The sequence below is a fragment of the Neodiprion lecontei genome, chromosome 3, assembly GCF_021901455.1.
Source record: "Neodiprion lecontei isolate iyNeoLeco1 chromosome 3, iyNeoLeco1.1, whole genome shotgun sequence".
NCBI classification, from domain to species: domain Eukaryota; kingdom Metazoa; phylum Arthropoda; class Insecta; order Hymenoptera; family Diprionidae; genus Neodiprion; species Neodiprion lecontei.
In genome coordinates, this window is record NC_060262.1 from 40404061 (window position 1) to 40419872 (window position 15812).

Here is a 15812-nt window from a genome sequence, read left to right on the forward strand (position 1 = left end):
GGATTTTTTTCCAAAAACTTTACGTTAATTTATTTACAAAATTTTTTTAATACAACCCGGCTTAATCTTATAAAAAATAAACGTACCACAAGTTGTAAGTTTAGTATGATAAAAGTATATACACAGTTTAGGAAGGAGCAGCGCTACGTTTTTTAAAACCTTTTTTAACTTTTCTCTTAAACTCCTCGATGTTGATATCTCCTTTCTTGCTAACATTTTTCGTTGCAACATTTTCCTCAGGAGCAACAAAGGCCTGAGCTCTTCTTTCGACTCTCTTTTTGGCAGCCTCCTCATGCCTGGTCTCCTGTTCCTTACGTTTCTTAGCCTGTTTCTGTTCCTCTTTAAGGAAGAATTCTCCAGATGCCAACTGTTTATCGATTTTACTTTCTTGCTGCGGCGGAGGAAACGGTGTGTATTCCTTCTTAGCCTTTTTATTCTTTGGCTGTTTTCTTTTGCTAACATTTTTGCTGTTAAACTTTGGTAAAAATCTCTCCCAATTTTCGTTTTTCAGCTTAGGATCCTTGGCCAGTTCTCGCTTTATCATCAACGCCTTGATATTGTAAATCGGATGCACGTTCTTCATTGTATCTTCGCAGATTCGTCGCACCTGCTGCAGTCCCTTGTAGGGCCCAAGAGCAGCTACGGTTTGCCCTTGAACCAAAACATAGCACTTAGTTAACAGCTCGATTGACTTCAGTGTGCAGCCGTTGGGTCCGATTAGCCGCTGTCTTCGTTTGACAAACTTCTCCTTGTTCCTGACCAAGGACGATATTTTAATAATATCAGCACCGATGTCGTCCTGTAGAACTTTGACTGCCTGTTCGTATGGCACAGACCTAGACATCAGTTTAATCATGTCCCGGGCCTTGATAATTATGTAGGGATCCCAAGTTGTTCGTGTCGTCTTCACCGTCATGCTACCTTCAATCAGATCTAATTCAGCCTTGATACCCTGTTCCTGTAACGACTTCTGCACCAGCGGCCAACACTGTTTCAAATATTTTTCTCTGTACTTTGGAAACAACGTTGCGAACGAACTTTCCTCTAGTAAACGGTGTGGGTTGTGTTCCGGCTTGAATGCAGGAACCTTGAGGTCCCACGCATTGTCTACAGGGTCTGTATTTACTGGCCGGTCATCCTCCTTTTCAGAATCACTCATTTTCTTAAATTTATTTATTTATTTATATCGCAATGTCTTCGGAACCAGTTCGCACGTGGGTTTAGGCTACGCGCTTTCAGGTTATGTTGATGAAATTTCTGTGGCAGCAGTGAGTAGAGTGAGTGACGGTGAGTGAGCAGTCAACGATTTGACCGAAGGTTCGTGAACTTCAGAATATCGAATAGCAGCGCTCTGCTGCAAGTCCGCCATCTTGCATCCGACACAATATCGACATATCGGTAAGTCAAGTTTTATTTATGCTAATGAGCGTTTACAATTTCAGATTTGACCTAACGGCCGTTGTATCGACACTTGTGATATTTTTATTTTTAGTTATCTATATTTATATATTCACTTTCAACATGATGAGGAAAAATCGATGTCGCGAACCTGCGGCATCCAATTTGAAAATTAGTCGCAGAGTCTACCCTCTAGAAAACTACTTGAAGTAATTTAGCCATGCTCGTAAAGTCACAAGTGACAGCTGATTGTGATCATTCTAGTCGTGTGAAGGTTAACTTTCAACTACTAACCTAGTGCTCAAGCTTAAGCCTACTAACCAAAAGTAAAATAATATGTGATCACGATATTGTAAGTCAGTAATTATTGAAGAATTGACGTTGTGTTTGAGCGTGGCAAGCAATGGCCGATAAAAGTTCGCTATTTCAACTGAGCGACAATATCGCAGGATTGTCTGACGACTCAAAACCATCTGGTGATACTGGGCTCGGGCGTTACTTCAGCAATACGACTCACACGATATTCGATGAAATTGTCCCACCGGAAAAACAAGACATGCTGGAACAACCTTCGGCATCTGCGAGTCCTCGCCCAGTATTTGACTCCTTCTTGACAGACCCGTCAAACAGCTTCCTTGAAAACAGTTTGTCAGATGCTGCGGAACAAGTCTCCGACCATGTCACGGCCAGCGACATTCATAGAGATGCTTGGATCCCCTCGGATCAAACCAAAAAAGTATTAGCCTCGATAGCAACGTCGACGCCTGGAAGTAATTTTCCTGATAGAGAAAATCTGACGATGCCCGGACTGACGTTGCAGGGAGATTTGACCGATACGACTAAGGAGGCTGCGATTCACTTTCTGGGAGAAGAAGAAAACATTCATCGCAACGTTCTCACAGCTTCTGATGTAACGCAGGACGAACGTGGTCTGAGGAATTTGATTCAGACAGGATGTTACCGAGCGGCGATTAATCTTACTGGCAGACTGCTAGCAATTTATGGACAGGGATATGGGAAGATTAATCATCCCAGCAAACACACTCCACACTCTCTCCAATTGTGGTTTACAAGACTCGCACTTTTGGCAAAATTGAAGCACGTCGAAGTTCTTGAAAACGAGTCTAAGCCCTTTGGGAATTTAGATAAGCCTGATATGTTTTTCACATTTTATCCAGAACTTTATGGAACCAGACCTGGATCCATGGCCTGTTTTGCCTTCAGGCTGCTTCTAGCTGAGATACCTGCCTATTGCAACAAACCGAGAGTCGCTCTGGACAACCTGCATAAGGTTTTATCTACTGTAAAACAAATTATAAAAAACTTGAAAAAGGGATTCGGGGAGGATGGAGGACGCCTCAAATTCACACCGACGGAAAGAGATGACGCAATCAGATTATGGGTCGGCAGAGAGTCTAGAGTACTAATTTCCGTTGTCAACTGTGCTTTGACTCTAAAGAACTACATTTTAGCCGTTGATATTTTGGAGAGCTTGAGTGAAGGCACAGATTGGAATCCAGAGCAGAGGCAAATACTAAAATCAGCAATTAGTAGGGTTCTACTTTTACTCGGCGATGTATCAGCAGCAGAGAAGCAGTTCGCTGATGGCAGAGAAAGCTTTCAAAATCCCTCAAACTCCAAGGAATTAACAGACAGAGGCCTGATGGCTGTAGCTCAAAACGCATTTCAAGAAGCCTACAATTGTTTTAAAAAAGCCTCAGTCCTAGAACCGTCTAATATTATGCTAGTAAATAATATGGCTGTATGCTTACTTTACAATGGGCAACTTCAAGCTGCTGTACATTTATTAGAAAGTGCACTAGTCAGAAACCCAACTAAAGGACTACAGGAAGCGTTGTTGCTGAATATTTGTACCTTGTATGAATTACACACGACTCATAGTACACAGCCCAAACTACATTTATTGAGACAATTAAATCGATACAAAGGAGATGCCATTGCGGTGCAATGTTTAAAACTATCGCTTTAGAAGTTGCTAATTTAATAATTCTTGATTACGTTAGAGTAAGACCCTGTAATTGAACAACCTTATTCAGTTTTTCTATTTATTGTTAATATTTTAGTTAATGATTACTTGAAGTTTATTGTAGAAATTGTTATGGAGAATCAGTGCAATGGTGTTATCACTGTGTCAATGTTATTCGATTGGAAGTGATATTCAAACATTAAATTTGAGTTCATAAATCTACCTAGCATTATTCATAAATTAATGGACAAGGAGTATTATTACTTCGAAAAGCATCAAATTATCATCCACACCCACAATATCCTCACCATTAAAAAATTTTTTTTTTTAGATTTTGGATACCAATATTCCGTTTATGTTTTGTGTGACTTCAAACCACACTACTAAAGGACTACGATATCCACAACGGTTGATACCTTCAAGTTTTTGGCTCCTTTGTCATAATGTTGGTTTATTTTTTCAAGTTTAATGAGTAAGATACATGCATTGTTTTGCTGCAATCTGTACGACAAAAGGGAACCGTATTTATATGTATATTTCACTTATTGTATAATGCTTCGATTAGAATAGAATCGTTCTTTCATGGTGAAATGTTTTGTGGCCCTGAAAAGGGCCGATGGTTGTTGAAGAAGCCGCTCACTTAGAGCTGGTGTATTTGGTAACAGCCTTGGTTCCTTCAGAAACAGCATGCTTGGCAAGTTCACCAGGCAGAAGAAGCCTCACCGCAGTTTGGATCTCCCGAGACGTGATGGTAGATCGTTTGTTGTAATGAGCAAGACGTGAAGATTCAGCAGCGATGCGTTCAAAAATGTCGTTGACAAAGCTGTTCATGATGCTCATTGCCTTGCTGGAAATTCCAGTGTCTGGGTGAACCTGCTTCAAGACTTTGTAGATGTAGATTGCGTAACTCTCCTTCCTCCTGCGCTTCTTCTTCTTATCTCCCTTCGTAATATTCTTCTGGGCCTTACCGGCCTTCTTGGCTGCTTTTCCGCTAGTCTTCGGTGGCATCGTGCGTCAAAAAAGTAGCAAAATCCTTGAATGACGATCCTGTGCCGGTCGGTGGCGTTGTGTGAACGGACACGCTTCTGCATCATATACGAGGTGTGTTCAAAAAGTAAGGTGACTTTATATTTTTATGAAAAACTATTTATTTATTCATCAATATTTATGTTGTCCCCTTCAAAGTAATCCCCCTCAGATATAATACACTTGTGCCAACGCTTTTTCCAATCCTCAAAGCACTTCTGATAAGCACTTTCTGGTATAGCTTTGAGCTCTTCCAGCGATGCAGTCTTTATCTCCTCAATCGTTGCAAATCTCCGTCCTTTCATAGGTCTCTTCAGTTTTGGGAACAGGAAAAAGTCGCATGGGGCCAAATCCGGTGAATATGGTGGCTGAGGCATGATTGTGGTGTTGTTTTTGGTCAAAAAACCTCTCACAAGCAACGATGACTGAGCAGGTGCATTATCGTGATGCAAAAGCCACGAATTGTTTTTCCACAATTCCGGACGTTTCCTTCGTATTGCTTCTCGCAAACGGCGCATAACTTCAAGGTAATACTCTTTATTGACCGTACGACCTTTTGGTAAGAACTCCTGATACACTACGCCACGGTAATCGAAGAAAACAGTGAGCAAAACCTTGACATTTGATCGAACTTGGCGTGCTTTTTTCGGTCTTGGCTCTCCTGGGCTCTTCCACTGGGACGATTGGACTTTGGTTTCGATGTCATAACCATATACCCATGATTCGTCACCAGTTATGACCCTTTTGAGTAAATCAGGATCATCATTGACGTCATTCAACAGCTCCTGAGCGATGCTCATGCGACGATTCTTCTGGTCAAAATTAAGCAGTTTCGGAACAAACTTCGCTGACACACGTCTCATACCCAAAACATCCGAAAAAATTTCATGGCACGAGCCAACCGATATGCCAACATCCTCAGCAACTTCTCTGATAGTGATTCGAGGATTTTCCAAAACAATTTTCTTCACTGCTTCAACGTTTTCATCTGTTGTTGACGTGCTGGGGCGTCCAGAGCGAGGTTCGTCATTGGCATCTTCTCGGCCATCTTGGAAGAGCTTGTACCACTTATAAACGTTTTTTTTACTAAGAGTAGACTCACCGTATGCCACTGTCAACATTTCAAGTGTTTTGGAGCACTTAATTCCATTTTTTACACAAAATTTGATGCAAATTCTTTGATCCATTTTTCTTGATAGCAAAAAATCGCCGAGCACACCAAAATACGTCTCACCTTTGTATCTGTCAAAAACAAACTAAACATGCTATACACTTGAAACTGTGTACAGATGTTCGGCGTGGGGCCCCTCAAAGCCCGGACCAATCAGAGGCGAGCACGCAACGCTCGACACTCCAGTTCGGCCGCAGCGTGAAGCTCGGCGAGTATAAATTCGTTGCTCCGTCCACATGACAACATTCTCGCTCCGTCTGCCGACGTAATCGCATCGTAGATTGATCGTGATTGTCAGCTCTACCAATATCGTCATGTCTGGTCGCGGTAAAGGAGGCAAAGTTAAGGGAAAGGCAAAGTCTCGTTCGAGTCGAGCTGGACTCCAGTTTCCTGTTGGTCGTATTCATCGACTTTTGCGTAAGGGCAATTACGCCGAACGTGTTGGTGCTGGGGCACCCGTTTATCTCGCTGCCGTTATGGAGTACTTGGCCGCTGAAGTGTTGGAGTTGGCGGGAAACGCTGCTCGTGATAACAAGAAGACCAGAATTATCCCTCGTCATCTTCAGTTAGCCATTCGCAATGACGAAGAATTGAACAAACTGCTCTCTGGAGTAACCATTGCCCAAGGTGGAGTCCTACCTAATATTCAGGCCGTACTTTTGCCCAAGAAAACCGAAAAGAAAGCATAAATCATCTGTTGCATAAGGAAAACCATAATCGGCCCTTTTCAGGGCCACCAAATTACTCTCGCACAGAGCCCGAATGTCATCAATACCGACAATAATCGATTACTCTTATTTATAATTAACTAAATACGCCATTGGTCGAAAAATTCTTGCTGCATAAATTTTCTTTTAAAACTGCGGAGGTTGTATTCCTTTTGTTCCTTCACTATTGAATACTTTGAATGAAATGTAATTTGGAACGGGATTACCCTATCGGTCATCTTGAAACAAAATCAAAAAATTCAATAGTTTAACAATAATGGGTCTCAGAAAGATGAAAGGGGATGTGATTTCCAATATGTATAAATGTTAGAGTTAATAAAAGAACAATTTTTCATTAAATATCTGGGTTAATCAATGAGGGTTTGGAATTGATGTATCTATAAAACTAAATTTGATTTGTTTTTTTATCACTGCTTCTAATATTGAGAATTAATATCTGAAAAAAACGTTTAGCTTCAAGCAAAAACGAAACAAGCGCTTGATAACTTGGAGCTGTCTGGCTATTTACTATTCCGGTACCATAAAATAAATTATGTACGACATAATTTGACTCCGCGGAGCGTTCAACGTTCACAAATCACACAGCATCTATAAAATTCAGACTATACACTCTTTCCTCAACACTGAACTAACTTCCCCTTTGCGTTGCCTAGTAACTGCTTCTCGTCAATACAATCGAAGTAGCCGCATCACGCGTTAGCCTCAAATATGGGTAAGGCAGGCCTCATTGTCAGTAGGAAGCGAGAGAGGCTTGTTCATTCGGACAGTCATCGTCTGCCATGACAAGCTACACAGCCAACCACAGTACGCCAAAATAGAACTACTTTTCACCCGCGTATGAGCCACATATTACGCTGCGTTAATAAAGGTGTGAGGCTGCCCCAAATATGTATAGCATAAAGTTCCCACGCTGAGCCACTGCATTCAGTTTCAAGCACATGGTTGCATAATTATTGATTTCATTCCTAATAAAAATCGCTGTGGGTATTAGGATCTTCTTATCGAACACGCCTCCAGTCTGAAAGAAAGTCGGCGATGCCAGCGTTTTGTAAAGTCTGACGTAATCGATAGCACATTTTCGCACAGTAAATTTAACATCTGAAAAAAACGACATATTTCCCTCCCAATTTGTGATGCGAAGTTATCAACGACCATCGGTGTTCGGTAGCATGCGACAAATCAGATATTACTACTCATTTCTAAATAGAAGTGTTTATTGAACTTAAAACCGCAGGCTGACGCAACTCCAAAGCAGTTGATACGATATAGTGTAAACGCAGCTGTAAGTCACAGGTAAAATATGTATACTTGGTCCTAAAAACATCATGGAATCCCTGTCGTTCACGCATGCGCAGGACGATGCAGGATCAATCGAGATATCATTACTACTGTACAGCTGCCGCAAAAGCTAAAGTATAATTTCTCACATCGGACAGTAGCGACCGATACATTATGTTGGTAATTGGAATCGAATGATAACGACCGAAGGGGATGAACGGCAGCTTGGCTGCAATTTTCAGCAAATATTCATCAAGAGGACCATCGTAAGTGACTATAAATGTTTGGTGTGAATAGAGTTATTCGTACAAAATGGCCCTCAATAGGAACAATGTACGACTGTTGCCAAGTGACACATGCGCCGACTAATATTGTAATACTGACGGACGCATGTTTAGAAGTTCGGGCATTCTTGAGACTGCTTCATAAAAATATGCTGTAGGACCGAAGGCAGTAGGGACATCGAGTAGCTTGTATGTGTTCATCGTTCTCATCGATCATTGTCGTGGCCCTGAAAAGGGCCGATTTTGTTTGTTGGGAACAGGCAGCGATGTGATTAACCTCCGAAGCCGTACAGAGTACGTCCTTGACGTTTCAAGGCGTAGACAACGTCCATGGCGGTTACGGTTTTCCTCTTGGCGTGCTCTGTGTAAGTGACGGCATCGCGGATCACGTTTTCCAGAAACACTTTCAGAACTCCACGAGTCTCTTCGTAAATGAGTCCAGAAATACGTTTGACACCGCCACGACGAGCCAGACGACGGATTGCGGGCTTGGTAATTCCCTGAATGTTGTCACGCAACACCTTCCTATGACGCTTGGCACCTCCTTTTCCCAACCCCTTTCCTCCCTTACCGCGACCAGTCATGATAGTTACAGGCAACGAACTACGTGCACACCCAATAGATGCTCAATCTCACCTCCAAAGATGTGTGATTCAACTGTGCAGAGGGCCGTTCTCGGATCCTTATATACCTTCGAAGAGTGCTCTCCCCTCTACCGTCACTCGGGCCAATCGCGCAGCTGCACGATGCTCTGCTAGCTGTTAAAATGCGGTTGCGCCGCGTCCATCGGCTCACTCGTGCCCGTTACACGCTCAAGTTTAGTTGCTTCCTGCATTTTAATTGTACAGTATGGCTCGCACCAAGCAAACCGCTCGTAAGTCAACTGGAGGTAAGGCGCCGCGCAAACAACTGGCGACTAAGGCAGCTCGTAAGAGTGCCCCGGCTACCGGCGGGGTTAAGAAGCCACATCGCTACCGTCCAGGAACCGTTGCTCTTCGTGAAATCCGGCGTTATCAAAAGAGCACCGAGCTACTGATACGCAAGCTGCCCTTCCAACGTTTGGTTCGTGAGATTGCTCAGGACTTCAAAACCGATTTGCGATTCCAAAGCTCCGCTGTTATGGCTCTTCAGGAGGCTAGCGAAGCTTATCTCGTCGGACTATTTGAAGACACCAACTTGTGCGCTATTCATGCTAAGCGCGTAACCATTATGCCCAAAGATATTCAACTCGCTCGTCGTATTCGCGGTGAACGCGCTTGATTTTCTTCATTTGACAAATCATTACAACCGGCCCTTTTCAGGGCCACAAATAGTTTTCGCCAAATATCGTTTCATACTGTCACGAGTTATTGCACATTATCATTCCCCATCTATCAACCCAATTTTCTATCACAGGTAACATCGATACCACAATATCGTCCCATAACCACCTTCACCACATGGTTTGCCCCCGGTCGATTTCAACGTGACATGTGCACGTATCTTCGAATATGAGAGTCCTGTTTGTAGACGGTGAAAGAGAGCTCAATGTGCTCCATTCTATACGTATTTTGATCAAAATCACTTCGATACATTTTCACTTTATGCCGCAATTAAGAGGCAGCATGAATTCTACGAATCTACTATTGCAATATTGTAGAATCTGTGCCACTTCTGTATTTCTGCATCAAATCAACGTTTTATTCGGAATTGTGAATACATATGGAATGTGGCTGTTGAGTCCTTTTAAGGTACATGGACTTTGATAGATGGAGATACATATGGCAACGTCGAAATCGACCAGGGCACCCCCTATAATATATTATATCATCGAGTCAACGTGCTGCAACACGCAAAACCCCAAATACCAAACCTTGCATTTTTTTCTCACGGAAAATCGGAGCAATCATCAGACAGCCAGATATACATAGAATACTTTACCTTTCGTTTTGACTTTTTTGTACTTCAGCTTTATATATTTTGAAATCCTACGAAATACACTTTCATGTGTTTGTAAATTCGATGTGTGACCTTTTTATTTTCTGATTTTTCTACATTTTTGACTCCACCCGAATTCATCGGTTCTACACCGTTGAATATCACGGTGTTCAATGTTGATCGCAACATAATGCACAAACGCTATACGGTTGAAAAAAATAACAGCAAATATACGGGAATTTTGAATTTTCATATCGCTGGATACCCTGGCTTAAACATCATCTTATAGATGAACGAAATAATTGTCAGATTAAACTGTATTTCGTCAAGATAATTTCGATACTGCCTTTTAACCTCTTCTAACAAAGCCGTGACATTCGCGCAATTTCTCGTTTTTTAGGGGAGAATGAAAAAAAAACAATGTTATACCAGTAATGTTCAGTTGAGAGAAAATCGATCTTCATTTTTTCAAAATACCGAAAAACAATGTTCGACGTCATTGAACAGGATTTTACACAAATACATACCATACATACCCCTTTGACCTTTGCTACAGCAGCTGTCAGAATTGAATAACGATAACCAAGCAGCTGATATTTTTCCTACGGGGTCTTTCAGGAACTCCGGGATTGTGCATTGTGCACTCGGCTCATGTATAATAATAGCAAGGGTCTGAACACTGAAATGTTGCCAAGCAACTGAAGCCCACCTCACTTAAGACTCCCATTCGCCGGCAGATATACGGAACACGATTCCGCTACAATTCCAACAATGGTTCAGACCTAAACAATAAATAATTATAATATCCCGGAAATCAGCTGCAACTGTGCAAGATACTATTACCTAACAGCAAAACCTAATGCAAATTCTTACTCAAGCCGACGCTCTATGCGTCCACTATGGTCGTACAAATACCTCTGCTGCGAAGGAAATTACAATTTATGGACGTTTTTTCCATGGGATATACCTATATGGGATTATTGGAATATGGTTCAGGGCATCGACGATGTCAATTCATTTGCATAGATATAAATTGATGGCCCTGAGAAGGGCCGTTTAAATTATTTTTCTGACGATTGCTGGTGTTGGTGACGAAATGTAGCTGTTCACTTCTTCTTCGGTGCTGCAGCCGCCTTCTTGGCTGCCGGTTTGGCCGCCTTTGGAGCTGGAGCAGCCTTCTTCGGCTTCGGAGCCTTCGGTTTGCGGGTAGGTGCCTTGACTGCTTTCTTTGCTTTCGACGGAGTCTTTACTTTCGGTGGTTTTGCGGCCGGGCTCTTGACAACCTTGCGTTTCTCCGTAGCGGCTGCAGGCTTCTTTGCGGCTACCAATTTTTTGGCGGCGGTCAACTTCTTTGGGCTTTTGGCAACAGCTGCCTTTTTTGGTGCAGCTGGCTTTGCAGCGGCGCGCTGTACCTTCGGCTTTGCTTTCGGGGCGTCGGTCTTCGCGTTCGCGATCTTGAAAGAGCCCGAGGCTCCCTTACCCTTAGTCTGCAACAATACTCCCGTAGTAACAGCAGTCTTCAAGTACTTCTTGATGAAAGGAGCCTGTTTCTCCGCGTCGATTTTGTACGTGACAGCAACGTACTTCTTGATTGCCTGGAGAGACGATCCGCCGCGCTCCTTCAAGCTAGCGATAGCCGCGTTCACCATCTCGGAAGTACGTGGGTGCGCCGGTTTTGCACGGGGCTTCTTTGACTTGGGCGAAGCCGCTGCTCTTTTGGCAGGAACGGCTTGAACGGCTGGGCTGTTAGCTGCAGGGTTAGCTGCGACTGCCGGCGACGATGCTGATTTGTCTCCCATAGCTGATCGATCTAGTAGTCGCGATGAAATGATCAAAACACCACTACTGACAATGGAAAATTACAGCTGAAAGACCGTCAGAGACACAAGTAAAGTTTATACTGTTTAATGCGTTTGCGCGTATGATCACACTGGTAGTTGAGATGGATAATACTCGTAAAAAATCTGAGCAACAGTTTGCTAGTATAGGATAGCGCGGACCATGGAGAGAGACCGTGAGCGCGTTTTAGGCGGTGCGCTTCGCGACGTTCGCGCGTGCGACACTGACCGAACGGTATTTCCTCGGGTGTTTTACTGTCGCCATCGAACTCCTGAAGACCTCCTGTTGCTACCAGGTACTACGAAGTATGCTCTATCGACTACGCAAGATTTTTGAACCGTCGCGGTAAAGGATCCCTTGTAAAAATCACTCTCCGCGAAGCGTGCGTCTTGACATCGACCACACCCTGAGCAACGGTCGCCCTGGTGCTGACCTGGGGGGATGCGATCGAATCTTTTCCAATGTACCAGTGTGAGCTCGAAGCTTTGCTCTAGTTCCATGCAAAAGCCGAACCTCGTATCTGCACTTGTCTCCGTGATATAAGCGATTGAAATTCGGGAGGTCGCGACTAAGTCTACGACGAGCTAGACCTGCTTTTTGCAGACGAATGTCGACCCGGTAGCAGTGCCGAGGAACGTCGACCTGGGTGACAATGTCGGGAAATTGTAATTTCTGGACACATTCACGGTAACGGATGTCTAATTAATGAAAATTTGAACGTAATGACACCGTGCGAAGCTACTAGGACCGGCCCAAGGTATCCAGCAAGTCGAGGTTCTGCGTAGTTTGACATTACGCGGAGCAGCTGATTTGTGTATAAGGAAAATTTTCTGCATGTATTGATGGTGGAAGTATTGCATCGAATTTCCAGAAATTTTGATAATCACAACATTCTCAACTCAATTACGGCCAGGTGGCTTTTACTTATTGTTAAAGCTAAAGAAAGAAGTAAATCATTACACTGCGGTGGATTAATCAGGGATTCTTTAAATCGTTGAAAACTCGTGTAAATGTGGAACGTACGCTTGTATGCCAAGAAACTCTACATTTTGTATATGTATGATAAATGGTTCACGAATAAATGTTATGCGTCCGATTTAAGTTTGAATTTGAACCGTCTTATGACCTTGAAGTCAGCGTTGATCAAGGGAAGGTTAGCGAAATTGTTTTCTGGGACGACGTAGTTGCAATAAAGAAAAATGGAGCGGGTATACAAATGCGCAGTATTTTTCCATTAACTGACTGTTACGCTACTGCCATACATTTCAAACCGGTATATCGAAATACCGGATATGCTAGATAACTCGGTATGACCTGATTTCTGCAGCTAGCCCTTGGGTATCGTTATATTCTGTCCTAGATAATCCGTAGGACGTCCGTTCCTCTATTCCGGATAATATACAATCTTCATCTCATACCAATTTAACAGTCGGGTGTATTAATCACTTTTTTCCCCAACTTGACTGTTATCGTACAAATACTCGATGAAATACATGTGCACTTCAATCGCAATAGTCACAAAGAGAAGTATTTCATATGGTAACGTAGAAACGGACTATCTATTGCGACTCGCGTGTAATGAACGCTAACCCTGCAATTACGCCCTGTCTCATTCCGGAGTGAATTCAGAAGAATTAATTTGACCTCAAACTCAGATCTATGTAATGTTTTTGACAACTAAAGTGAATGCTGATCAAGTACCAAACTTCAATTAACATTTTTCATGGAGTTTCTATCGATGGCAGAACGCGGTACTTCAAAAACAAGAATGAAATAAGCAAGAAAAAATAATGATGGAACAAGGAAAAACTTGTCTGTTATGAAACTTTTTTTTGTGCTTGCAGCTAAGGAACGATCTTCAACATACGATAATGATAAAAAGTAACTGTGAACAGGGCCGAATTTATAAGTACATTATTAATTTCAACTGCTGAGGTGGTATAAATCATTCTAATAATAATTATATAGTTTGGCAACGTCATACTCGCGGGTGCTAAGTCTCAGGAAATGACCTGTTAAGTTTTTTTCATAGAAAAATTATATTTATTTTCTGGTAAGCTTTAACGCATTGTATTTACATGCCTATAGTCTAATTAACATTAGTGCCTGAGTAGAATACATATTTAAAAACTTATATCCACATCTATACTTATTTTATACATGTTTATGACGATGTTGCACTCTTTACCATTAGTCACCACATCATAAGTCTGCAAAGAATACAAATTACGAAAGCAAGGAATGAAGGAATATCAGTGGAATCAGTTATAGTGGAGGTGTAGATGCTGTGTGTGTATACATAAAAAAAGTTACATTTGCTTAAGAAATACTGTATGCTGTTTTGTATGTATGAAATTTTTGCATCGCTACACAGGACTAATAAGCAGCTGATGTTACATAAAGTTGTTGAAAACTTTGTTAGAGGAATGCTAACACCCTCTCCAGGTTAAGCTAAGAAAGTATATAATGTATTAAGAGTTGCACACTGGATTAAATGAATATTTGACTGGCACGAATGAACCAATGCAGGAATAAAGATTATGAGGTGAGGTATAAAACACATGCAGTCGAATTCAATTTACGAACTCTGCCATACAAATAAAATGTTGAACGATTAATCTAACTTTAACGGTAACACAGGTACTTCTGGCTCATTTGGAACATTACTACAGCTTGAGACCTACATCAGATCTGCAGAAGTGATCAGCTGACTATGTTTGAGAGCTGTCAGTGACAATGCAAAGATGAATCCGATCTTAGAGTTCATGGAATTCGGAATCATAGATAAGTTGGAGCATTTTGATCTGTAGCTGGAAACATGTTCGTGTATTCAAGGCCCTCAAACGGTGTCCCAAGAAATAACAGAAATGATCAACCTCGTCAAGGGTGGCATATTCAAGTGCTTCATTTGCAACTGGTCTCAAGACAACTAGAAATGAAACAAACATTTTCATTATTATAATATCTTATAGAGTTAATTGAAATGATTGATGTTAGTTGTTGGATGTTAAAATAACCTGGAGGTATTGGTCTTCGAACTGGACTTTCGTCGGAAGATTCTGATGGAGACGGGGACGCTGGTACAATGTCGAAACCCATGTTATTGCCCGGTGGTGGCAACATTTGTACGTGTTGTTTCTTTAATTCTGACGGTAAAGCATAAGTTGACGTAGCACTCAACAATACACTTGCCAAACGTCTTTGATTGGTCTTCGACCTGCATACAGAGAAGTAGTAGTGAATATTCTCATCTGTGGATCTTTTCATGTGTCAAATTTTTACAAATTTAAATGTAACAAAATTTAGAAATCACATCTGCAATTACGAACTGTTTGGTTACAATTGTTACAATTATCAGTTGATTGAATGAAAATTATTGAGGAGTATCCTTGTAGGACAATGAATTATTATTATCAACTAGTGATTGCATCTCGTTATATATAAAACCTACGAATAGTTGTCCAGAAGATATTATCAATAACGTAATAGATATGTATCAACGGAAAACCGACTGCTGTCATATTCTAGAACACACCTATGCGGTTCAATTCGTTTGTTTTTAATTTTCACTTGTCTCGCAACAGGTTTGAACCGTCCATAGCCTAACAAATCTCTAAGATATAATTACTTTGTTACCACTAGGTAGGCGGAAGCTAGTAGGCTGTTGCACCGTTGTATCACTACAGCGCTGGTGAAGACTCGGATATTAGGAGTTATGTATGTAGCATGTAAATATAGGTATATTACAATAATACCGCTCACTGAAGAGTATACAGACAGTTGCCGTCAATGGGCTTGGTGTGACAACCGAAAATCGTCGTGCGCTTGCGTCCCCTGAGATGTTCTAACGGTAGAGTTGAGAACTTATTGCAGAACATCAGAGAGTTAGCGATTTCGACATGATGCTGGCTGCATTCACCTTCCGACTAACACAGTCTTCGCAACGGTAAGCCCAAGCCAGTACTTAGCCTGCGTGTACTTACCGACTTGTCGGCGATACAAGAAATTAATAATGAGAATCAATTTCTTCCAAAATTCATAGCAAAACAGTGCTTTAATTAAAGTATAGGTACCCGAGAGAAAAATGTGTATACATAAATTATAAATAATAATAGATCAGATGTAATAACGATGCAGAGACCAAAAAGTATACATGTATATATGTATATGCGGTCCATGTACGA

At 41.8% G+C, this 15812-nt stretch overlaps 7 protein-coding genes and 1 long non-coding RNA gene across 8 annotated transcripts; 3 read left to right on the top strand and 5 right to left on the bottom strand.

The window, feature by feature from the left end:
- Positions 1–41: 41 nt before the first annotated feature.
- LOC107223651 (KRR1 small subunit processome component homolog) lies at positions 42–1286 on the bottom strand. Its single transcript, XM_015663402.2, has one exon. The coding sequence runs from the start codon at positions 1157–1159 to the stop codon at positions 128–130; it is 1032 nt and encodes a 343-aa protein (XP_015518888.1). The 5' UTR covers positions 1160–1286; the 3' UTR covers positions 42–127.
- A 312-nt stretch (positions 1287–1598) lies between these two features.
- Positions 1599–3388, top strand: LOC107223659 (trafficking protein particle complex subunit 12). The gene has a single exon (XM_015663409.2). It carries the CDS (start codon positions 1802–1804, stop codon positions 3386–3388), a length of 1587 nt encoding a protein of 528 aa, XP_015518895.1. The 5' UTR covers positions 1599–1801.
- LOC107223660 (histone H2B) lies at positions 3301–4393 on the bottom strand. Its single transcript, XM_015663410.2, has one exon. The coding sequence runs from the start codon at positions 4391–4393 to the stop codon at positions 4022–4024; it is 372 nt and encodes a 123-aa protein (XP_015518896.2). The 3' UTR covers positions 3301–4021.
- Positions 4394–5842: 1449 nt separating this feature from the next.
- On the top strand, positions 5843–6641 carry LOC107223652 (histone H2A). Its single transcript, XM_015663403.2, has one exon. It carries the CDS (start codon positions 5897–5899, stop codon positions 6269–6271), a length of 375 nt encoding a protein of 124 aa, XP_015518889.1. The 5' UTR covers positions 5843–5896; the 3' UTR covers positions 6272–6641.
- A 939-nt stretch (positions 6642–7580) lies between these two features.
- On the bottom strand, positions 7581–8517 carry LOC107223656 (histone H4). Its single transcript, XM_015663406.2, has one exon. The coding sequence runs from the start codon at positions 8454–8456 to the stop codon at positions 8145–8147; it is 312 nt and encodes a 103-aa protein (XP_015518892.1). The 5' UTR covers positions 8457–8517; the 3' UTR covers positions 7581–8144.
- Positions 8518–8680: 163 nt separating this feature from the next.
- Positions 8681–9995, top strand: LOC107223655 (histone H3). Its single transcript, XM_015663405.2, has one exon. It carries the CDS (start codon positions 8722–8724, stop codon positions 9130–9132), a length of 411 nt encoding a protein of 136 aa, XP_015518891.1. The 5' UTR covers positions 8681–8721; the 3' UTR covers positions 9133–9995.
- On the bottom strand, positions 9436–11730 carry LOC107223653 (late histone H1-like). Its single transcript, XM_015663404.2, has one exon. It carries the CDS (start codon positions 11586–11588, stop codon positions 10896–10898), a length of 693 nt encoding a protein of 230 aa, XP_015518890.1. The 5' UTR covers positions 11589–11730; the 3' UTR covers positions 9436–10895.
- Positions 11731–13668: 1938 nt separating this feature from the next.
- Positions 13669–15240, bottom strand: LOC124293522. The gene is made up of 3 exons (XR_006903372.1): positions 15080–15240; positions 14646–14845; positions 13669–14557 (listed from the first exon to the last, which is right to left on the bottom strand). It is a non-coding gene; the product is annotated as an uncharacterized LOC124293522 (long non-coding RNA).
- Positions 15241–15812: the final 572 nt, after the last annotated feature.

Bases quoted from the DNA above. Each gene is read 5' to 3' on its own strand.
- LOC107223651 (XM_015663402.2), bottom strand. From the start codon at position 1,159: ATGAGTGATTCTGAAAAGGAGGATGACCGGCCAGTAAATACAGACCCT.
- LOC107223659 (XM_015663409.2), top strand. From the start codon at position 1,802: ATGGCCGATAAAAGTTCGCTATTTCAACTGAGCGACAATATCGCAGGA.
- LOC107223660 (XM_015663410.2), bottom strand. From the start codon at position 4,393: ATGCCACCGAAGACTAGCGGAAAAGCAGCCAAGAAGGCCGGTAAGGCC.
- LOC107223652 (XM_015663403.2), top strand. From the start codon at position 5,897: ATGTCTGGTCGCGGTAAAGGAGGCAAAGTTAAGGGAAAGGCAAAGTCT.
- LOC107223656 (XM_015663406.2), bottom strand. From the start codon at position 8,456: ATGACTGGTCGCGGTAAGGGAGGAAAGGGGTTGGGAAAAGGAGGTGCC.
- LOC107223655 (XM_015663405.2), top strand. From the start codon at position 8,722: ATGGCTCGCACCAAGCAAACCGCTCGTAAGTCAACTGGAGGTAAGGCG.
- LOC107223653 (XM_015663404.2), bottom strand. From the start codon at position 11,588: ATGGGAGACAAATCAGCATCGTCGCCGGCAGTCGCAGCTAACCCTGCA.